General features: G+C 44.6%; 1 protein-coding gene and 1 long non-coding RNA gene across 4 annotated transcripts; one reads left to right on the top strand and one right to left on the bottom strand.

Moving 5' to 3' along the window:
• The first annotated feature begins 2,370 nt into the window (after nucleotides 1-2,370).
• LOC310749793 lies at nucleotides 2,371-6,764 on the top strand. Its single transcript, XR_014541789.1, has 2 exons — nucleotides 2,371-3,132; nucleotides 6,148-6,764. It is a non-coding gene; the product is annotated as an uncharacterized lncRNA (long non-coding RNA).
• Nucleotides 6,765-12,535: 5,771 nt separating this feature from the next.
• On the bottom strand, nucleotides 12,536-20,832 carry GTF2A2 (general transcription factor IIA subunit 2). Of its 3 annotated transcripts, none has more exons than XM_083587112.1 (5): nucleotides 20,714-20,832; nucleotides 18,102-18,246; nucleotides 16,870-16,974; nucleotides 15,998-16,124; nucleotides 12,536-12,860 (listed from the first exon to the last, which is right to left on the bottom strand). In XM_083587112.1, exons 2-5 carry the CDS (start codon nucleotides 18,171-18,173, stop codon nucleotides 12,835-12,837), a joined length of 330 nt encoding a protein of 109 aa, XP_083443238.1. In that variant the 5' UTR covers nucleotides 18,174-18,246; nucleotides 20,714-20,832; the 3' UTR covers nucleotides 12,536-12,834. The 3 variants fall into 3 exon arrangements, 2 of the variants coding, with proteins under 2 accessions (XP_083443238.1, XP_083443237.1); XM_083587111.1 differs by having other exon boundaries at nucleotides 18,102-18,275; nucleotides 20,714-20,826; XR_014541706.1 differs by lacking the exon at nucleotides 20,714-20,832 and having other exon boundaries at nucleotides 12,536-13,429; nucleotides 13,756-16,124; nucleotides 18,102-18,275.
• Nucleotides 20,833-20,845: the final 13 nt, after the last annotated feature.

Genomic DNA, 20,845 nt, shown 5'->3' on the forward strand with positions numbered 1-20,845 from the left:
GTCCACCTACCTTATTGCTGTTGACACTAACTGGCAGCACCTCTCCAACCTGGGAGTTTCCCCCAGCCATACCTGGAGTTGTTGGGAACTGAACTCGGGGCCTCCTGTATGCAAAACATGTCATGGGAAACCTGAATCCTCGTAATAAGATGTATGTATGGCAGAGAACTTCATCATCAGGCATGGCTAGCTAGGAGTGGGTCACACCCATGGACAAGTATCTATTGTATGACATTGAATTGATGTTGCAAGATCAATGAACCACATCAAGAGAGACATCTAGCTATGCCCAGAAGTGGTTGAGACCATGTTCCACAGATTCCAATTTGCTTCTTTGAAACCTTTTTGACTGAGGTAGATGAAGAATAGGAACAGAAAGCCCTCACTCTGTGTTTCTTTCATTTCAGTCATATTTAGAGGAACGTTTCCCCTATGGTTTTGAACTGATGTTCACCCCCCTTTCTTGCAGGGTGATTTAATGTTTCCTGGTGCGGGAAGAGACAACTCCCTTTGCAGAAACTAATAATAACAACTCACACCGGGTTCTTGCAAACCCCTCCCTTCCCATCATCAGATGGCTCCAGGCACCAAAACAGTTATTAATAATGCTAAATACAAGTAAAGGAATGCCTTTGTTTTTTTTCCCAAGTAAATTTTTATTGTTTTCCTTACATATTCTTTTCCAACAAATTGTAATAGCACCATACATTCCCTTTGACTCTGCCGAGTCGCGACCCCCCTCCCTCCCCACAACTGGTATATTTATCCTCTTTCCATCACGCACATCATTCTCATATTAGTACTATTATACATTGGAGGTATTATGTCAATCCTGCTAGTGTCTTGACCTCTTTACAATTCTTCTTTAAATATTCAATAAATTTACTCCAGGTATTTTGGTATCTTTGATCTCCCTGGTCCCAGATCCTCCCTGACAGTTTGGCAAGTTCTGCATATTCTGTCAACTTCGCCTGCCACTCCTGAATAGTTGGTATATCTTGTACTTTCCATCTTTGGGCCAGAAGGGTCCTCGCGGCAGCTGTAGCATACATGAACAAATTTTGATCTTCTATTTTAATTTCTGTTCCTATTAAGCCTAATAGACACGCTTCCGGGCTTTTGGGGAAAGTATATCTAAATATTTTTTTGAGTTCATTATAAATTGATTCCCAAAATTTTTTTACCTTATTGCAGGTCCACCACATATGGAAATAGTCCCCATCTGCCTTTTTACATTTCCAACATTTTCTTTCTTTTTTCCTATACATTTTAGCTAATTTTACTGGCGTCAAATGCCATCTATACATCACTTTTCCTTTAAAGCCATGCATCCTGTAAATCTCAAACCCTCCTTCCATAATCTTTTCCACGCATCCAATTCAATGTTATGCCCAATATCAATTGCCCATTTTATCATTGATTCCTTTACTTCTTCGTCTTTTGTATACCATTCTAGCAATAAACTATACATTCTTGATAAAATTTTATCTTTACAGTCTATTAACTCAATTTGGAATTTCGATTTTTTATCTTCGAACCCATTTCTCTTTTTATCTTCCTTTAATAAGTCACTGATCTGGTGGTATTGCAGCCACCCTGTTAACATCTTTTCAGTTTGGTCATATGGTTTGAGCTTTATCCCTTGGTCTGTTTTCCTAGTAATATCCTCATATGTTACTCTTTCCCCTTCCATGTTTACTTTTTTTGTTGTCAACACCTCAATTGGTGATATCCACCACGGTGTCTTTCTTTCCAGGAGGTTTTTATTCCGATCCCATACTTCATATAAAGATTTCCTAATCAAATGGTTTAGAAAACCTTTATGTACCTTTACTTTGTTGTGCCATAGGTACGAATGCCAACCGTATCTATTATCGTGGCCCTCTAGATCTAATAGGTCAGTGTTTTCTAAAGTCAGCCAATCTTTTAACCATACCAAGCACGAAGCTTCATAATATAAAGTCAGGTCTGGTAAATCAAAACCTCCTCTCTCTTTCTTATCTACTAGTATCTTCATTTTTATCCTTGGCCTTTTCCCCTGCCAGACAAATTTCGCTAATTTTTTTTGCCAATCCTTAAATTGTCTTATCCCTTTTACCACTGGTATTGCTTGAAATAAAAATAACAGTCTAGGTAGTATATTCATTTTTATCACAGAGATTCTGCCTAATAATGACAATTTTAGTCTGCTCCATATATCCATATCTTTCTTAATTTCTTTCCATACCACCTCACAGTTGTCCTTGTACAGGTTTATATTTTTTGTTGTCGTCCAAATTCCTAAATATTTTATTTTGTTAGCTATCGCGATTCCTGAGTCTACTTGTAATTCTTCCATCTCTTCTTTCTTCAGAAGAACTCACACCGGGTTCTCGCAAACCCCTCCCTTCCCATCATCAGATGGCTCCAGGCACCAAAACAGTTATTAATAGTGCTAAATACAAGTAAAGGAATGCCTTTGACCTTCCCACCCAGCAAAGTCACTTGGGCAGGAACTCACTGTGAAAAAGAAAACAACATTATCTGAGAACCTTTGGTGGGGCAACGCATCAGCACTGGTTAAAGGAAGAGCCCAGCGCTGGCTCAAAGAGCTGTAGCCAAACCATTATAGCCGCTTCACTGGCTACTGGCCTGTCTCCAAGAGCAATTCAAAGTGCTGGTTATAACCTATAAAGCTTAGATCCAAGACCGTATTGCCTTGTCAGAACCTGCCCAGGTTATGAGATCTTCAGAGGAGCCCTTCCCTCGTTCCCAAAACATTCACATGCATGCCTGGTAGAGATGCAGGACAGGGCCTTCTTGGTGGCTGCTCCCAGTTTTTGGAACACCCTCCCTAGAGAAACTAGACAGGCTCCGCTCCCTGCTGTCCTTCCCCTGGCAGCTGAAGACCTTCTTCTTCCAACAGGCTTTTGGGAACTGACTGCTTTTAGTGAAAAGGCTGGTGCTGTGCTGCTTTTATTATAATTTTTACACACACAGTTTTAATTCTATTACTGTTTAATTGTTTTTAATTTTTGTTCTTTTAATTAGCTGTTCTTATTTTATCTGTAAGTTGCCTTGAGTCCTGGTCAGGGAAAAGGGTGATGCATATTAATAATATTATAATATAGAATATAGAATGTCAGTTTTGAGGTTTCTTCTTACAATCAGGTGGTATCTAAATTTTATGAAATAAATAACATCTGGAGAGCCGCAGTTTCCCATCTCAGTTTGGGACTCTATTTAAATTAGCACATTGACTGAATTGCCAAAAGAAACTGGCAAACAGTTCACAGGCTTTGGTATGACTGTAACCTGCCCCTTTGGCTAATGCCCATCAAGAACAGAGCATTCTCTTCCAGTTACTGCTGACCTCCACAACCTGCTTTCACTCTGTGTTGCAGAATTTTGAAGAATTGCTAATCAGCTGATATTTGGGGCTTCAAAGCACCACCGTCCGCTTTCCACAAGCATTCACAATATCTTAAGCTGCTCACCTGTGCATGCAAAAAGTCGCAGCAGGGCTTTGCAGGGTCTGTGGATCTCCTTTTTGGCTAAGTCACAGCTTTACCTGCCCCATCCCTGACTTCCCACCTGAAATTGGGTGTAGGCCTGGAGGACGTGGCTTGACCAAAAGGGTCTCAAGGGGACCAAGTGGGGAGGCCTGGCAGGCCTGATTGGGCACATGGACCAGAAGTTCCCAGTCATGGATCTCTAGATAGCGGCCTCTGTGGTGTTCAACAGTCAAATCACACCTGCCTTCCTCCATGTAGTGTAATAAGAGTGTTCCTGGGAGGAAAGGTGGATGCTAATGCAGTAAACACATGAACAAAAGAGCTCCCATTTTTCAAATGTTGCAAAAACACATTTCTCAAGTTCCTTGGTGGGCTTGACCAGTGGGCTAAATTCACATTTTGCACGCCTGCGGTAGACACAGACATTTGGTTATGAATATGTGCGCTCTCACACAGTAAGTCTTCCCTAAGAGGGAAAGTGTTCTGCTACTTCCATTGAGAAGTACCTCAAGCACCCACCTAAGGCCTTCTGTTGCCTGAAGCAGAGGGCAAGAGGTTGCCAGTGGAGGCTGGCCAGTTAGGGCAACCTCAGCCTCTGTCCTCAGCCAGCCCCCAACTATCTGCCTTCCAATTTACAACCAGTCCAGGGGCTGCCAGAGGCTTCCTCTCCCTTGTCTCAGTGTTGCCCTTGTAGAATTCAGCAGGGAAGAGGATGGGTGCAAAACTAGGATTAATTGACTCTGCCACTGATGGCAGCCCCTCCAACCCCCACGCCCCATGGAAGCCATGGGGACAGCAGTTGGTAGGTAAGGTTCACTTCAACACCAGCAATGGGGCAGCATCCTTCATCACATCAGAGGGCAGTAGGCTAGCTAAAGGAGTGCCTGGCAGGTCCCACATGACAAAGACAGCCTTGTCCTTCAATGCCATGTTGCCACAACTTCCCAATAGCCAGCTGCTGCCTCACTCTACCTAGCAGAGCTAGCACTGAGTCCCTCACAACACAAAAATGGTTGCATAAAATGGGCTTGCGCACTGGCACTGCCAACTCTTGAAATTAGAAAGCAAAAGAAAAACCTGGCAGGCATTCAATATACAGGTATTAAAATAGTTTGGTCTAGGTTCAATTTGGGTTTGGCTTGTTTTAGCTGGTAACCAGCCAGTTCAGTCTGCACTTCGAAGTAGCTTAGTTACGGATGCTAAGACTGAGCCACTAAATGGATCCGGTGTGCAGTCATGATACAACGGACGAGGTAGTCATCCTGTGGGATGACTGTGCCACCTCCAGTTGTAGGTCAGGGCTCACAATGACTCAGTGCTCCTCCATACAAAACAGTTCATCCCCACACATAGAAAACTAGCACGATCCTGGGAAGAAGGTTAGGCTAGGCCAGTGGCGTAGCATGGGTTGTCAGCACCCGGGGCAAGGCAAGTAATTTGCGCCCCCTAACCCGTGGATTTGCGCCCCCGTAACCCGTGGATTTGCGCCCCTAACCCTAACCCCTAGATGTTGCGCCCAGTGCGGCCGGCCCCCCCTGCACCTCCCATGCTACGCCACTGGGCTAGGCCCCTTCTCCAGGACATCTAGTTTTGTTTGGGGCAGGAATATTTGTGTATGGGGGAGTCTTCCCCCATCTGCAAACTGAAGTGGTAAAGCCGTGGGTCAGGTTGGCCACCTTTCTGGCTGTCTGTGAGAATTCAGATGCAGTGGCAGCTGCGTCCTATGAATAAAACAAAAATTGCTAGCAAATTTAATAGTAAATGTGTAACAGCCCAGTTTTCAATTTGTGGTTCATGTAAGTGAATTGCCTAATTAACTCATGAAGCAGAAGCCCTTGGCCTTGGATGCTGAGGTCCAGCGCCGAGGGCCTTCTGGCGGTTCCCTCATTGCGAGAAGCAAAGCTACAGGGAACCAGGCAGAGGGCCTTCTCGGTAGTGGCGCCTGCCCTGTGGAACGCCCTCCCATCGGATGTCAAAGCGATAAATAACTACCTGACATTCAGAAGACATCTTAAGGCAGCCCTGTTCAGGGAAGTTTTTAATCTGTGATATTTTAGTGTATTTTTGGTTTTCTATGGAAGCCGCCCAGAGTGGCTGGGGAAACCCAGCCAGATGGGCGGGGTACAAATAATAAATTATTATTATTATTATTGGCCTTGGCTTGCTGCTTTATCAGGGCTCTCTCCAAGGCACACCTGTGGGCTGGGGTCTGAAGCTGGGCAGCACCTGCACTGCAGATGGATCCTCATGGAAGCCTTGCCAACTATTTGTTGTTCTCCATTTTGAAAAGTAAGAAAAAGATAAAAATGGGCAGGGTGGGTGGAGAGGAGAAAAACAGAAAGGAGAGAGAGGAATGAAAGAATATGGAAATATGGGATGTGTGTGTGTGCACGCACGCACACGCGCGCGCGCGCACACACACACACACACACACACACAGAGAACTGCCCATCCATCCATCCATCCACTTATAGGAGGGATCAGTCGGAATGATATCCATGGCTCCCTTCCAAACGTGATCCTGTGATTGTGAGGGTAGAGTCTAGAAGAGGAAACCTGATGAACTGATCAGTCTTGTTTCTTTGTCAAGGAACTTGGTTGACCTCTTAAATACTCTGATCAGCATCTCAAAGAGTGAGCTATGTTGCCATAGTGACAACTAAGTGGTGGTGATCTCCAGGAAGGGAGCAGGCATTTCCATTCCCCACCCCACCCCTGGCTGGATGCCAGCTCAGCCTAGGTTGGAGAACAAAAGGCCAAGAGGACTGTGTGTGAGGGAGTTTGGCTGTTGCTGGAAGACAGAGAGGAATGTCTGCTCTGCTGAACCCAGAAGCTGTGGCTTGAGGCTGCTCTGAACACCTAACAAAGAAGCAAGATTTGTTGGGTGTTAATGCTGTGAGCCCCTCCAGACTGTGCTCAGGTTGTATATACGATGTGTAACTAAAACCATACATCCTAAAGACACCACAGTCTACATTTACCTTCATTCCAAGGAAACTGAACCCTGGGAAAGCCGAGGCACCCCTGGAGTGGAGATGCCAGGGACAAACCTGGGACCTTCTACTTGCAAAGCCTACCATTGTGTGATGGGTACTCCTCCAGAGAAGTTGCCATTGTTGCAGGCTGGGTGTTAACAAGGATTTGAAAAGGCTGAAGACTCCTACTTTAAGGGTGGATGTATCCAGACAGGTGGGCTAAAAATAATGCTTGTGGTTCATTCCAGTTGTGATTAATTTAATTTCTCTTAACTAAACTCCCATTTTGATCTGATGACCTGAACTTGTTTTTAAGGATCAAGTTCTGTAGATGTTTAAGATTCAGGTTTTGTTAATTAGATATTTAAGGTTCAGCATTCCAGCCTGTCAGCCACACCCTCCTCCTGTAAGGTGGGCAGGGGGAACCTGTGGCTCTCTAGATGTTGCTGATTCCAGCTCCCAACAGCCCCAGCCAGGGCTGATGTGAACTTGTTGTTTAGTCGTTTAGTCGTGTCCGACTCTTCGTGACCCCCTGGACCAGAGCATGCCAGGCACCCCGTCCTCCACTACCTCCCACAGTTTGGTCAAAGTCATGCTGGTAGCTTTGAGAACACTGTCCAACCATCTCGTCCTCTGTCATCCCCTTCTCCTTGTGCCCTCCTTCTTTCCCAACATCAGGGTCTTTTCCAGGGAGTCTTCTCTTCTCATGAGGTGGCCAAAGTACTGGAGCCTCAGCTTCACAATCTGTCCTTCCAGTGAGCACTCAGGGCTGATTTCCTTCAGAATGGATAGGTTTGAGCTTCTTGCAGTCCATGGGACTCTCAAGAGTCTCCTCCAGCACCATAATTCAAAAGCATCAATGTGAACTAGACTCCAACAACAGCTGAAGGGCCACAGATGCCCTATCCCAGGCCAAATCACTCTGTCCTCAGTTATTTAGGATTCCAATTCCCAACTGATACTAACATCCTATGACTCCTGGAGACCACTGAGCATGCTGTTGTTGGACTGTTTTTTGTTGTTTTGATGTCATAGCAAAGCTCAGGATGCTACTGAGCAGGTTATACTTCCTCCATGTTTCTGGTGGCTCCATTTGGTTTCCAGTTGTGTTGGCACCCAACTACCCGAGCTTGCTATTAGCGGGAGTGTGATGATGAGAACACTGATTATACAGGCTTAGTATTTGGCATTGGTTCACTTGGATTCCCTGTCCAGAAGTAAGCACAGCAGTCACATCTCTGTGTCGATGAAGTGAAATTGCATTGCCTAAGTGCACCAGCATAAGCTCATGCAATGTAAAACTGCCATTCATCGCAGCAGCTCTTAAGATTTCCCTGTCAGGCATGTTGCAATGCAAGCACAGTCAGCCAAGCAGGAAGAACGCATTGGTGAATGGGATGTCAGAAAAACCAGTTAATCTCAAAAGTCAATGTTTATTTTGCAAGATAAAAAGACAGGAAGTCCAGTACAAACTCCCACTGATGGGAATTCCCAGGATAGCCATCAAAGAAAGTAATCTTATGGAACAATAGTATCAAAAAGTATGCTCTTAAAAACACAGAGCTAGAGAAAACACAGTGAAATAGGCTGCAATCTAACTCGGGGTTAGGCACGCTTCACACTTGTACTTTTGTGTTCCTTTTTGTCCTCTTCAGTTAGACAAGACGTCAATGTATTGAAAGAAGCGTCCTTGTCTCCAAGAGCTTCTCTGCTCTGCTCATTAACCATGTTGACCATGTTGGATTTTCTTGGTAGCTGGCCATTTACATGCATTTAGTTTAATAGCATTAGGGTCAGTGCTTCCAATTGGCTCAACAACACTTTTTCTGTGTATAAGACGCCTCCATGCATAAGATGCCCCATATTTTTTTGAACCCAAAATTATGAAATCAGTATTTTAAACAACAAACAGAACAACTTTGAGCTTTTTTGGGGGAGGAGGTCACCCAAAGTTGTTGAGCTTTTTGACTAAATTTCAACTAAAAATGTGACCAAGATTTGGACTAATTTTTTTTTTTAGCAAAAAACATTGTCTTAGACATGGAAAAATACGGTATATCTTGCACCAGATCCTAGATGCCACTTAACATTAGGTCCTGAGTTGCTGCCCCTCTGGTCAGTTTCATGACATCAGGCTACCAGGGTCTTTTGTCCGGGTGACCCCGCATTCTATCACACCATGAGTAATTTTGTACAGCTTTATCACATACTACCTTACTCACCATCTAAAATAAAAAGCCCCCAAGGTTGTAATGGTACCTCATAGGGGATTTGCTCCAACCTTTTGACCATTTTGGCTGCCCCTTTCCACCATAGATTTGTACAAAGTCATTATGATACTGACAATTTTATTTCAGTCCCTTTCATAATGATCCCTGAAATTGACTTTGCCTTTTCCACAGCTGTTGCACATTGGGCCAACTGCAGTTGTTACCTTGATGTTGGCACTGTGATGGAGGCACTGTCTCAGCTGTGGCTCCTATCTTGCTAATGGACTGGGCTCCCTCATGAGGTTACTCCCAATTTATATCCCCAGCTAGTTTCTCCCCTCCCCACCCAGATGCTAATGCTTGGAATTCAATCAAGAAGTCCTTGTTAGATTAACACAAGGAAGTGTTGCCCAACTAATGAGCTCACGTCAATTCCAGCGAGTAGGAGTTTAAAAATAGGGTGGATTTAGTTCAGCGTTGTCCCCTGGAAATGGGGATTTTTGTCAGGGGAGAGGACAAGGTGGCTGATTAAACTCTGTTGAAGTTTTCTTTTAAAACTGAAACTAGCTTTTAACTGGTTTTCTACCAAGCTGAATTAGCCAAGTCACAGACCACTGTATTCACAGCAGCTTTGATTGTAGCACAAGCATACATCACACAGCCGAATAGTAAGATGGGGCAGAATGAAAGTCATTTTGAAACAAAAGTGTTAAAAATGCAATCCACATGTACACACACACATGGAATGCAGTTTGCTCACTTTGCTACATTCTACAGAACAAGAGCCAAATGACAACAATAGAATTGGCACTCAGTGGTGTCAGGTTAATGTAGGCTACGGCACCAGCAGTATGTTTGATGCTATTGTGGCATTAAACTATGGTGACAGAAGACTTAAAAGATTTCAGTTCTCAGGAAGCTTCCCATTTCATGAGATGGTTGTCAGCCTAAACTATCTACCAGCAAACAGTTCTACAGCTACTGCTCTTGTGCTGCTTGCTGGTTTGCCAAGGGAATCCAGTTGGCCACTATGAGAACAGGAATGCTGGACAAGATGAGCCATTGGCCTGATCCAGCAGGCTGTTCTCATGTTCTTATACAAACAGATCAGCTCTCAGTAAAAAGAAGCATTCTGGGGCAAAAGGGCTCCTTTTTTAGTTTAATATGTGTGTCCCCTGGCAACATCTTCAGTGATGCACTGGGTGTGAGAGAATTGGGAATGTCTCTTTTAGGATGTTGCTTGCCATTCACAATTTTTATAAATGCTTGAATAAGCATTTTTTTAAAAATGTGCTCCCCGGTAAATCAGGGCTAAGGTAAAGGTACCCCTGCCCGTACAGGCCAGTCGTGTCCGACTATAGGGTTGTGCGCCCATCTCACTTAAGAGGCTGGGAGCCAGCGCTGTCCGGAGATACTTCCGGGTCATGTGGCCAGCGTGACAAAGCTGCTCTGGCGAGCCAGCACCAGCGCAGCACACGGAAGCGCCGTTTACCTTCCCGCTAGAAAGCGGTACCTATTTATCTACTTGCACTTAAGGGTGCTTTCGAACTGCTAGGTGGGCAGGAGCTGGGACCGAAAGACGAGAGCTCACCCCGCCGCGGGGATTCGAACCGCCGACCATGCGATTGGCAAGTCCTAGGCACTGAGGTTTTACCCACAGCGTCCCTGGGCTACTTTCTACCTAATCAGGGCTACTTTCTACCTAAACTTTTAAAAACCAGTACAGTGGTACCTCGGGTTACATACGCTTCAGGTTAGATTCCGCTAACCCAGAAATAGTACCTCAGGTTAAAAACTTTGCTTCAGGATAAGAACAGAAATCGTGCTCTGGCAGCGCGGCGGCCCCATTAGCTAAAGTGGTGCTTCAGGTTAAGAACAGTTTCAGGTTAAGTACGGACCTTCGGAATGAATTAAGTACTTAACTCTCACTGTAATCTACATAAAAGCAGTAAGAACTTGCTCCATGGCAGCGCGTTATGGCAGATCTCAATGTTCTAGAAGTAAAATGAAGCCCTGGTTTTGAGCCTCTATCCAGCGAAGTGTGTGCTCACATTTCTCCAACAGCACAATTAGGAGGAAGGCTGCTCATAAAGGCAGGAGACCAGAACAAGGTCAATGCATCTGAAATATTTGTTGGCTTCAGGGCATTAGGTTCACTCCCACTAAAAAGAGCATACCAAACCATTTCTGCAAACTTTTGTACAAGTTATGCCACCACAATTATAGCTTTGGGTGTGTGAATGATGTAGTGTACATGGAATGCAGTACAGGTAGATCATCACTTATCACCGCCATAGGGAGAAGCAAACCTGAAAAATATGGTACCTTAGGGAATGCACCTTGACCTGTTAGGGAAAAGTTAGCAACTTTCTTAGTAACAGAGCAGGACCACAGACTTGTTCTGTACATCTGGGATGAGGAACAAGGGGCTCCAGCCAGCTTGGCCAACAGTAAGACATGATGGCAGCAGCAGTCCAGCAACACCTGAAGCACCACAACCCAAAAAAACTTTGGCAAGCGGAGAGTTCTGTAGCACATGCATACCTATGAGACTGCTTTGCACAACCTGACGCCCTGCAGAGGTTGTGGGATTCCAACTCCCATCAGCTCCAGCCAGCATAGCCAATGGTCAGGAGATTATGGGAGTTGTAGTCCAGCAACATCTGGAAGGCCACAGGAAAGTGAGCTATGGAAGGGTAGGCCTGCTAAGCGATTAGCCATGATGGCTAAGAGGATCCTCCATGTATGGGGGCAGTGTATCTCTGGGAACAAGCAACAGGCAATGATTGTCACCTTCATCTGCTGTGAGCTTCCTAGAAGCATCAGGCTGGCCACTGCTGGATACCGAAGGTTGGGCTAGATCAGGCAAGAGAACTTGGTGCCCTCCCATCAGCTCCAGCCAGCATGGCCAATAGTGTCAGAGATTATTGTAGTGGTCCAACAACATCTAAAGGACCACAGGTTCCCCACCCTGGTGTTAACTGGAGATGCCATTGAAGACTGAACCCGGGTCCTTTTGCATGCAAAGCGGATGCACGGAGCTCCTTGACTTTTGAGGAATGCCATTTGCCAGTACAGTTATCTGCTGTTACTGTCTGAGTAGATTTGCTACAAATTTGTTTTTAGCTTATGCATGCTTTTTGCACTGTCTTACTTTATGCTTGTTCATAGGCTTAAAGTACATCACAATTGGCTCTTTCTAAAGGGTTGTAAATACTGGTAAATTCTAGGGTGCCTTCCATATACTGTACATAGTTCCCAGGGTTTCCAAGGCTTGAAAACAACGGGCATTATTATTCCATACTTTCCTTATATTAGTGCTGCCTTTTCACACTTTTCTTCTGTGAGGGGAGGGGGTGGTTACCCTTTTATACTAGCAAAGCCTAACTGTTTGCACCATATGTTTTGGTAAAATACAGAACTAGAATACCGTAGATTCCAGCGTATTAGGCGACTGGGCATATTAGATGACCCCCCCCAAATTGGCAGCTGCAATTTGGGGGTTCGTCTTATAAGCCCAGTCGCCTAATACGCTGGGCAGCTCCACGCTGAGAGAAAGCCACCCGGCGCGGAGCAGAGCCCGCCGCCAGCTGCTACTGCTTTAGAGCCGCCGCCGCAGCAGTGGGTGGGCTCCGCTCTGCGTCGCCCATACCCAGCGTATAAGATGACCCCCGACTTTTTAATCTCTTTTTCAGGGTTCTCAATTTGTGTAGATTCCCAGCTAATTACAATTTGGGGCATCCTTAGACATTATGTACATTGTTGATTGTATATACACAAGATAGAAGATTCCTTTAACCCATCCAGGGGTTCCTATTCACAGAAGAAAAGGACACAGGCCTACTTATCACTCATCTAAAAGTTTTAAATAAAATGTTTATTGGAGAAGTTACCTTGAAAGCAACAACATTTAATCCTTAGTTTTTTGTTTCTCTCTCTCTTTTTAAAAAAGCAATATTCTTTGCCTTCATGTCTTAGGTGAACTCAAAAGATGCTCTACAGAGCTTCTGCCAAGACAGTTCCACAAGGCATTCCAGCATGGATTACTCATATCTGCATCATTAAAATAGTCATCCACACATTCTTTGGCCACCCTCCTCTCTCAGAATTTCAGCCTCTTAAAGACATTGCTGGCACAGGGATCCATCTTCCTCTTCACTCTGCAGCATTGGAACCAGTATCTGGAAGTGAGAAGAAGGCAATTTAAAACAGGACACTGCTGTTAAAGACAACTCCAAGTCCAAAATGAGATCTCACAAATTCTATGAGCAGCTCTCCAACCTTTGTTAGCTCCACAAGGCTTCCGTGAATCCTGAATGAAACTAAGAGATTTGTGCCTAATTTTTACATTACTGAATTCTTTTCACTGATTTCATTCTAAACCTTATCCTAAGAGTTGGGCCATTGAGCCATATATCTAAGAATTGTTGCATGTGCTTGGCACCTTTCCAGGTGTCTTGCCAGTTGCAAAAAAATTCAGAGAGTCAGGCTGAGATGCCAAGAACTGAACCTGGGGCATTCCTTAAGCAAAGCATACACTTTACCACTGACCTAGAAACCCTTCCTGCTGAGGTTCTGGTGTAAGTTGTATGGGGAGCTGTATACAAACTTCATAGACCAGGTTTTTCATATGGATTGAGCCAGTTTTGAACAGAAGGCAGTTAGAGAGGAAACACTGCAATCAGTAACAGTGGCTCACTCTCATTATCTCTAGGGCTGTTGACTGCACCCTTCTGAAACTCTCCAGTACCTAATAATAATAATAATAATAATAATAATAATAATAATAATAATTTATTATTTATACCCCGCCCATCTGGCTGGGCTTCCCCAGCCACTCTGGGCGGCTTCAAAAAAAAATATTAAATTACTGTGGTACATCAAACATTAAAAGCTTCCCTAAACAGGGCTGCCTTCAGATGTCTTCTAAAAGTCTGGTAGTTGTTGTTCTCTTTGACATCTGGTGGGAGGGCGTTCCACAGGGAGGGCACCACTACCGAGAAGGCCCTCTGCCTGGTTCCCTGTAACTTGGCTTCTCGCAGTGAGGGAACCACCAGAAGGCCCTCGGTGCTGGACCTAACACTACACCAGCAAGTTACAAAAATTGCATTTATGTGCCGAAGGAAGACTGATTTTTTTAAAAAAATATATAAAAAAGAAGGCACATAAGTCTGTAAGTAAGAAGATCCTTCAAGAGGCAATGCTGTTAAGATACAAGGGTGCCAACTTTTTAGTCAGCTCCTGCTTCACTGACTTTAATACAGGGGAAGGGAAGCTTTCTGGGGTGGGGTGGGCAGCACATACCAGTAGTGGGTGGGGCCAGAAACACATGTAGGTGGAGCAATGCATGGAAGCTTCTCCTCTGTACAATATGTCACATTCCATCCATGCAGAAGTGGAGATATTTCTACACCCATACACCCATTTCTCCATCCAGGCAAGTAAGAGGCATTGTCACACTTCAATGACATATTCCAGGCAGGCAAAAGTACCCCAGAAGGGCTTGGAGAATGGCTGCTGAGAGGTGTGGCTTAGGGAGAGTCCCAAGGGCTATATAGGGCCTGAGGTTTCCCACTCCTGCTTTAAAAAGAACATGGCAGACAGGGGTTTTCTCTCTCCCACACCTGGAGATGCTGGGACTGAACCTGGGATCTTCTGCATACAAAGCATATGCCCTAGTCCAGGCACAGGCAATGTGTTGCCCTCCAGATATTTTGGACTATGGGTCCCATAATCCCTGACTATGGCCATGCTGGCTGGGGCTGGTGAGGGTTGGAGTCCAACAACACTTAGCAGGAACCATGTCGTCTACCCCTGTTCTACTCTAGGGTCCTTCCTCTAAAAAATAAAGAGATTCTAACTCTTGACGTACTGAATAAAGGGTTGAGTTAAACAGGAAGCTACCTTATACCAATTCAGACCATTGGTCCACCAAGCTGAGCATCGTCTATAGCAGGGATGGGGAGCCTATGGTTGTTGGACTCCACCTTCCATCAGCCCCAAACAGCATGGCCACGAGGAGGGCCACAGGTTCCTGGTCTACACTGTATAGCAGCAGATAGTGCTAAAGTTTCAGATGGGATATCCCCAGGCCTAACTGGAGGGGCTGTGGATTAGGATGCTGTGTGCTTAGGATCTTTTGCATTCAAAGCAGATGTTCTACTGCTGAGCTATGGCCTTTCCCCATAGAGACTCTAGAAATCCATTGCCCCAAGCCAGTTGGCTTTCAGGCCTTCATAGGCAGGCAACACATCCTTTATTTGCTGCAGTGCAGTGTAAACACTTAAAATTCTGCTTCCAAACAGTGTTAGACACACACAGCAATTACACAACAAATACCCATTGTGGCTAAAGGGCATTTCCCTAATGAAATGATGAGGTGTTGTCTGTGGCCTGGCACTTTGACCATCAGCCAACCCCCTGCCCCACCTGCAGATACTTTTGCCACCTTCTTCTGGAGGGAAAAATCTAGAGCTGGATGGACTATTACACCAGCTGCCAGAGGCCAAAAGAAAGAGCTACACACACATCTCTAATGTTTAGTACCCCTTGTGATGGCTTTAATTGTAAGCCAATCTTGGCTGCGAAGTTATAGCTTGTACACTGCTTTGAGGTTTTCTACAGTCAAGCGGTACATAACTTGTACGAAATAAAAACTAGTGGGATATAAACACAATAGCAACCAAGATGCATTTGCCACTTTTTATCAGGTTAAAACCCAAACACATCCTTTCTTCATAAAATCCTGCCCTGGTAGAAAATCCCATTTTAATTGAGACTTGCAGGGCAGGTGACAGAGGAACTCTCTCATTTGAAAAGCTCAATTCAAGAACCAGAATAGCCAGGTCTTATTTTATCTTGCATTCTAATGTAACACTTCTACTCAAAAATGACCCCAAAAGAAGCTTACATCAAAATAAAACTATCAAAGAGAGTCAAAATACAATCAAAAACCAACAGTAAAACAAAAACAACATGTGTGAAATAAGAAGTTTAGAGGCTGAAATAACTGAAATTAAACCAAACATAGTCTCTGAATGGTTAGGAGAGTCAGTAAATTTTCATCACGTACTGTGCTACCAAGGAAAGGAAGTTTCATGACTGGGGTGGCACCACCACCAAACAATGGGTCAAATGTATTTTAGGATACTTTAAGGGGAGGGAGAAGAAGCCTTCATATGCTTTGTGCAAAATTTTCTCATCAAAGACTCATGGGTTTGCCAACAGCTGTAATTCTTGTGCAATATAAAAAAAAAATCTATTGCTACTCTGCCACTTGATCTCAGCATCTTCACACACATCACATTCCAGAACTTACTTTTTCCATCACAGGCTACTATTTTCACTTTATCCACTTTCACAAGCTCAGTGACCTCTCTGAATTCAACATCATTCAGTACAAATGTCCAAACGTTGTCACAAAATCTGTATGTGTTCAGGGAGCCCTTCAGGAGCGAACAGGGAAGGAAGAGAGAGAGAAAAGAACATCTAAGTAACTTCAAGAAAAACTTCTTTGGAATTGTTTCACTCGTATTTTGTGCCACCCATGTGCCTCAGAGTAATTCTGAAGGGTGTGCTTCTTGTGCCACCTTGTGGTAGGCTTAAAGAAGAAGAAGAAAACACCCACACAGAATAAAGGAGAGAATTAGAACAGCCAAATGCCAGACTGAGAAGTACAATTAGACCCCCCCCCCCTTAAATGCACAGTCCAGCCCTTGGGCATATAACTAACCCAGTTATTTGAAATTTTGTATTACTGCTGCATGTCCTGCCACCAACATTTTATAACTAATTTGTTATAATGATTTATATCCACCTTTCAGGACACGAAGTCCATATGCTGGTTTCTTTCCATATCATATATTTCACCTTTTATAAATCCTTCCAAGATGGCTCACATGAAACACTAAACCACATTTTTAAAAAATCAGGAAAAAATAATGTCAACATATAGAAAAAATAACCAAGGTGCCTCCTCCAGTTTTGCACTGCATTGGAACATCAAAGTATATATTCTTCTGAGTTCACATTTTTGCTGATTCCTAACATTATTTTTTTAAAAAAACTTGCTTCAGAGGAAGACATTGCAAGTTGGAGTCAAAAGAAGTCTGTACCCATTTTAAGTCAGCAAAGGTTACTGTAAATGGTAGAAGCCATTAGCTACTCTTCATTAGCATTTAGCTTTCTTACCCTGAAATTGACTCTGTTTCTGACCCGTTGTGCCAATGCAGAATTGATAGCTTTGTCAAATTGAAGTAGCACTTGAAGGGCAAGCTGGGGGGTGATCTGCTGAGACTAAAATAGAGAGGAAAAATAAAAACATTCAGCTTTGAGGATAAATTACATTCAATATTGAATACAAGCTCATCTCTCCAAAATCTTAAGTTACAACAGTTCTGATTACATAGAAACATTGTAATCACCACTATAAAACTCCTTTATTAATTTATTATTTCAATTTCTAGCCTGCCCTCCACCAAATCAATGATCCTAGGGTAGGACACAATGGACAACATAGCAACAATAAAATCATACAACACTTTAAACAAAAATGTTAAATCACTATCTAAACAACACAACCCTAATAACAGAGCAGACTGACAATTAAATTAAATTTGCGGCTGTTCTCAGTTACACCAATCCAATTAAAAAGGCCTGAGCAAAAGTTATCAAAAAATTATGCTTTCACAATTCTAACAACAGATAGAAAATTCCCTTGTTAAATTCTAACCAGTACAGTCCCAACGATTTTCCATATTTACCTGAACACCAATACAAAAATTAGCTACCCTCTTAACATATTTCAGTCAGGTCTGTGTGTGTCTTAGCATGGGTATCCTGCCCATCTTCAGTTTTTCCAGACTAGCAAATAAGCATTTGATTTCTGGCACGGAGTTTGCTAGATTGCAAGCCTTATGCTTTCACTTTAAAAAGTTTAAACTTTAAATGTTAGGTTTGCACTGAAAAGTTAGAAGGACCATCTTCTTTTGTGGATTTCCTCTTACCATTACCCTGATGTGATACATGATGCAAGGTTTGGGAGGGAGGAAGTAAAGAGCAAATAAACACTATGTTACATTTTATTCAATCATATTTTGAATATCTGTTGTGGCTTGTACAAGCATCCCACCATTTACGTGCGTTCAAGTCATGTACAGTGCCAGAAATCTGGAAGTGTGGGAGAGACCTGGAGAGCCTCAACAAAGCTCTGTTACACCTCTGGCTCATGAGCATTCCAGGATCCTGAAGAGGGTACTCCCTTTGGGCTCTGAGGAAAATCTCCTTGTGAGGTGGAGGTACAGCAGGGTGCTCCCCACTTATGCTCATTCCACTTATGTGTCCGGGGGGGCAGAACATAACCCTGGTGTAAGTTCAGCACTGGGCTGTTCAGGCTTACAAGGGCATAAAAGTCTACAGTCTACCTGTATGAGCTCATCTAGGCTCTCCTGAAGACTATTCCCCAGCGTGGTATTTCTATAGAGCTGGTAGGCCATGGCTCATGAGAAGGGCAGAAAACCGTTGTTGACCATCCACAGATCTGAAACTGCTGCAACTTTCACCAAAAGCCTAGGAAATCCAGCATAACAATTAATGACCTAGACAGGGAGCAAAAATAGTGTTAGGGATGTTAAAGACTAACAGTGGAGTCGAATTGGAAATACCAAAAGGTAGTACTGTGGCTTTTCTAATTTAAAAGCATACAAAGTAAGTAATTATATTTCTTTTGCATACGTTTAGCACTTCAGTCACAGAGCTTCTTCTGCACTAATTTAAGGCCTCAAAGAACCCACTTGCTGCTGTTTGCTTTTAGCTGCATTCAGCTGCTTTGATATTATGCAGTGTAAAAACTATATTACATAACTCTTTTTATGCTCTGTGCCCTACCCCAAGAGGCAGATAAAAGAGAAGGAATAAATATTTTAATATATAATTTGTGGAACACCTTCTTGGGCATAGCTTTCTCAAGGAAACTCACACACTGTAAAAACCCAGTGGAGTTTCAAATGACAAAGGTGGGAGTTTTATCATTTTTAAAAAGGGGTGGCTAACCTAAAATTCTTTGGATTTGGAAAATTAGGTGGAGGGCTGCAGAAACCTTTAGCCAACCCTCTACGGTACTGGTCTTCAACTGATCCAAGGTGGGTTGCAACAGGAGCAATTTCTGCTCGCCCCCTCCCAGGAGGTGGGCGGGGTTTGCAACTGCACGGGCTTACCTGGCCAGGGGCCACCCACCTTCCTATAGGGTGGCCATCACCCCGCCCCCATCTCAGCAGGACAATGGGCTGCCGCTGGGGGTGGGGTGAGGGCCAGGAAAAAAGGCCGATGCCCTTTGGACTCATTTGGTTTCCTTCCAGATTCACCCACCCAACCCTCCCTAAAAAGATAACATGGTCTTCTTTTGCAGGCTAACCTCTTGCTTTCTAGGTCAGCGGACGCTGCTATGGTCAGAAGATTGTTGCAGTATTCAGAACTGGGAAGGAATTTCCCTGCATTGGCAGGTTTTGCCTTCCCCATAGCAATTCGTCACAACTTTGGTGGTTTTTAGGCCTTGGTCGGTATCCTAGTCTATCTTCGAGATGGGGGTGACATCCTCATGCACCCCACCCGCCGGCGTTGCAGTGCCCCTTAAAGTGTGGATTACTGGAGTCACTGGCCCTAGAGTGGCGGCAAGTAGGTCAAACTCCCGGCTTTGGTGAGGGGGAGGGCCAGCTGTGTAAGTTCATGCTTTACAGTCTCCTCCCACTGCACCTGACTGCCCTGCGCATTCTCAGCCCGTTGGGTTGTGAGGTATACCTTCCAAGGCCAAGGTTCCTGCACCTAAAATTCAATAAAGTTGTGGCCTAATTTAAACCCATACATTACTGTCATGTCTCGTTTCGGGGGGGGGGGTAGACTTCAGGGACAGGGTTTAGCACGTGGGCTTGCAAATGGATGACTTAGCCAAGATTCCTGAATTGCAGGTGGGGGACTAGATGACCCTCAGGGTCCCTTCTATGATTAAAAAATGGATCCCCAAATGCATATTTGGGTTAAAAGGTTGAAGGTACCTGCCCCAGGGGTTGCATGACAGTGGAAGGCTTCCTGCACACACAAACATGTGTACAGAACACCCACACTCCAAACCAGCCACCACCCACTTCAACTGATGCCTGCAGATTGCCTGGTGTGTGTGGGCGTGTGCCATTGCCCACACCAGACACACCCAGCAATTGATCAGATCACCAGAGTTGGATGAGCAGGCAATAGCCATCTCCCCAAAGACCCCAGCAACATTTCTCCTTTACCATATTTTTCTTTTCATAGTGGTGCTTTAAGAAAACTGCTAGCACATGCGCGAAGTTAAGTAGGGTCCATCCGGAATTGCTTTCAAATTGGATTGGGAACTGTGTGTTGAGATTCCTGCATTGCAGGGTCTGGGCTAGATGACCCTCTATGATTCTATGAGAGATTTCCACCTCTGCCAAAACAAGTGGAGACTGGGGCAGGATGAGGAAGATTAGGGTGGGGGACCCTGCCCCAATATTCAGGAGTTAACCACCCCGGTTTTAAAACCACAGAGCATCTAAATAATAATAATAATGTACAGTAAAACAACATTGTGATAGATTTTTAAAAATATTGTTTTGGGGTTCAGTAACTTTTTAACTGTTACTTTTCACAGGTGTTTTGCTTTCTGTACAGTATTATATCTGTGCTGCTTTGGCTTGGGTAAGGCGCCTGAGTCCCGGCCTGGGGAAAAGGCGGCATATAAACAAACAGAACAAGAACAACATTTCTATACTAGGAACTACAACGCTTCAAGAGCACGACTGTTCCCCACACGAAAGCCCTGGCAGAGCAGGAGCATTTTTAACCGCCCCACTTCCACAACCAAGACTTATTATTGCTGCCGCCGCCGCCGCCGCGGTTCTCGTTCTTCTCAAGCGCCGCCCCAGCGAAGGAGCAGCAGCGCTGCCTTCCGGGGCGGCGGAGGCCTCCTTTTCCCGAAGCGCCGCCCCGACAGGGTCACCCCTTTCCCGGCAGAAGGCGGTACCTGCAGGAGGAGGAGGAGGAGGAGGAGGAGGAGGCCGCGGCGCCTCCCGCCCCTCACGGCCACCGACGCGGATCAGCGCACGACTCTTCTCCCTCCGCTCCCTCAGGCCGCTCGGTCCGGAAGCGGAAGCTC

The sequence above is a fragment of the Podarcis filfolensis genome (assembly GCF_964270895.1).
Source record: "Podarcis filfolensis genome assembly, chromosome: 14".
NCBI lineage: Eukaryota > Metazoa > Chordata > Lepidosauria > Squamata > Lacertidae > Podarcis > Podarcis filfolensis.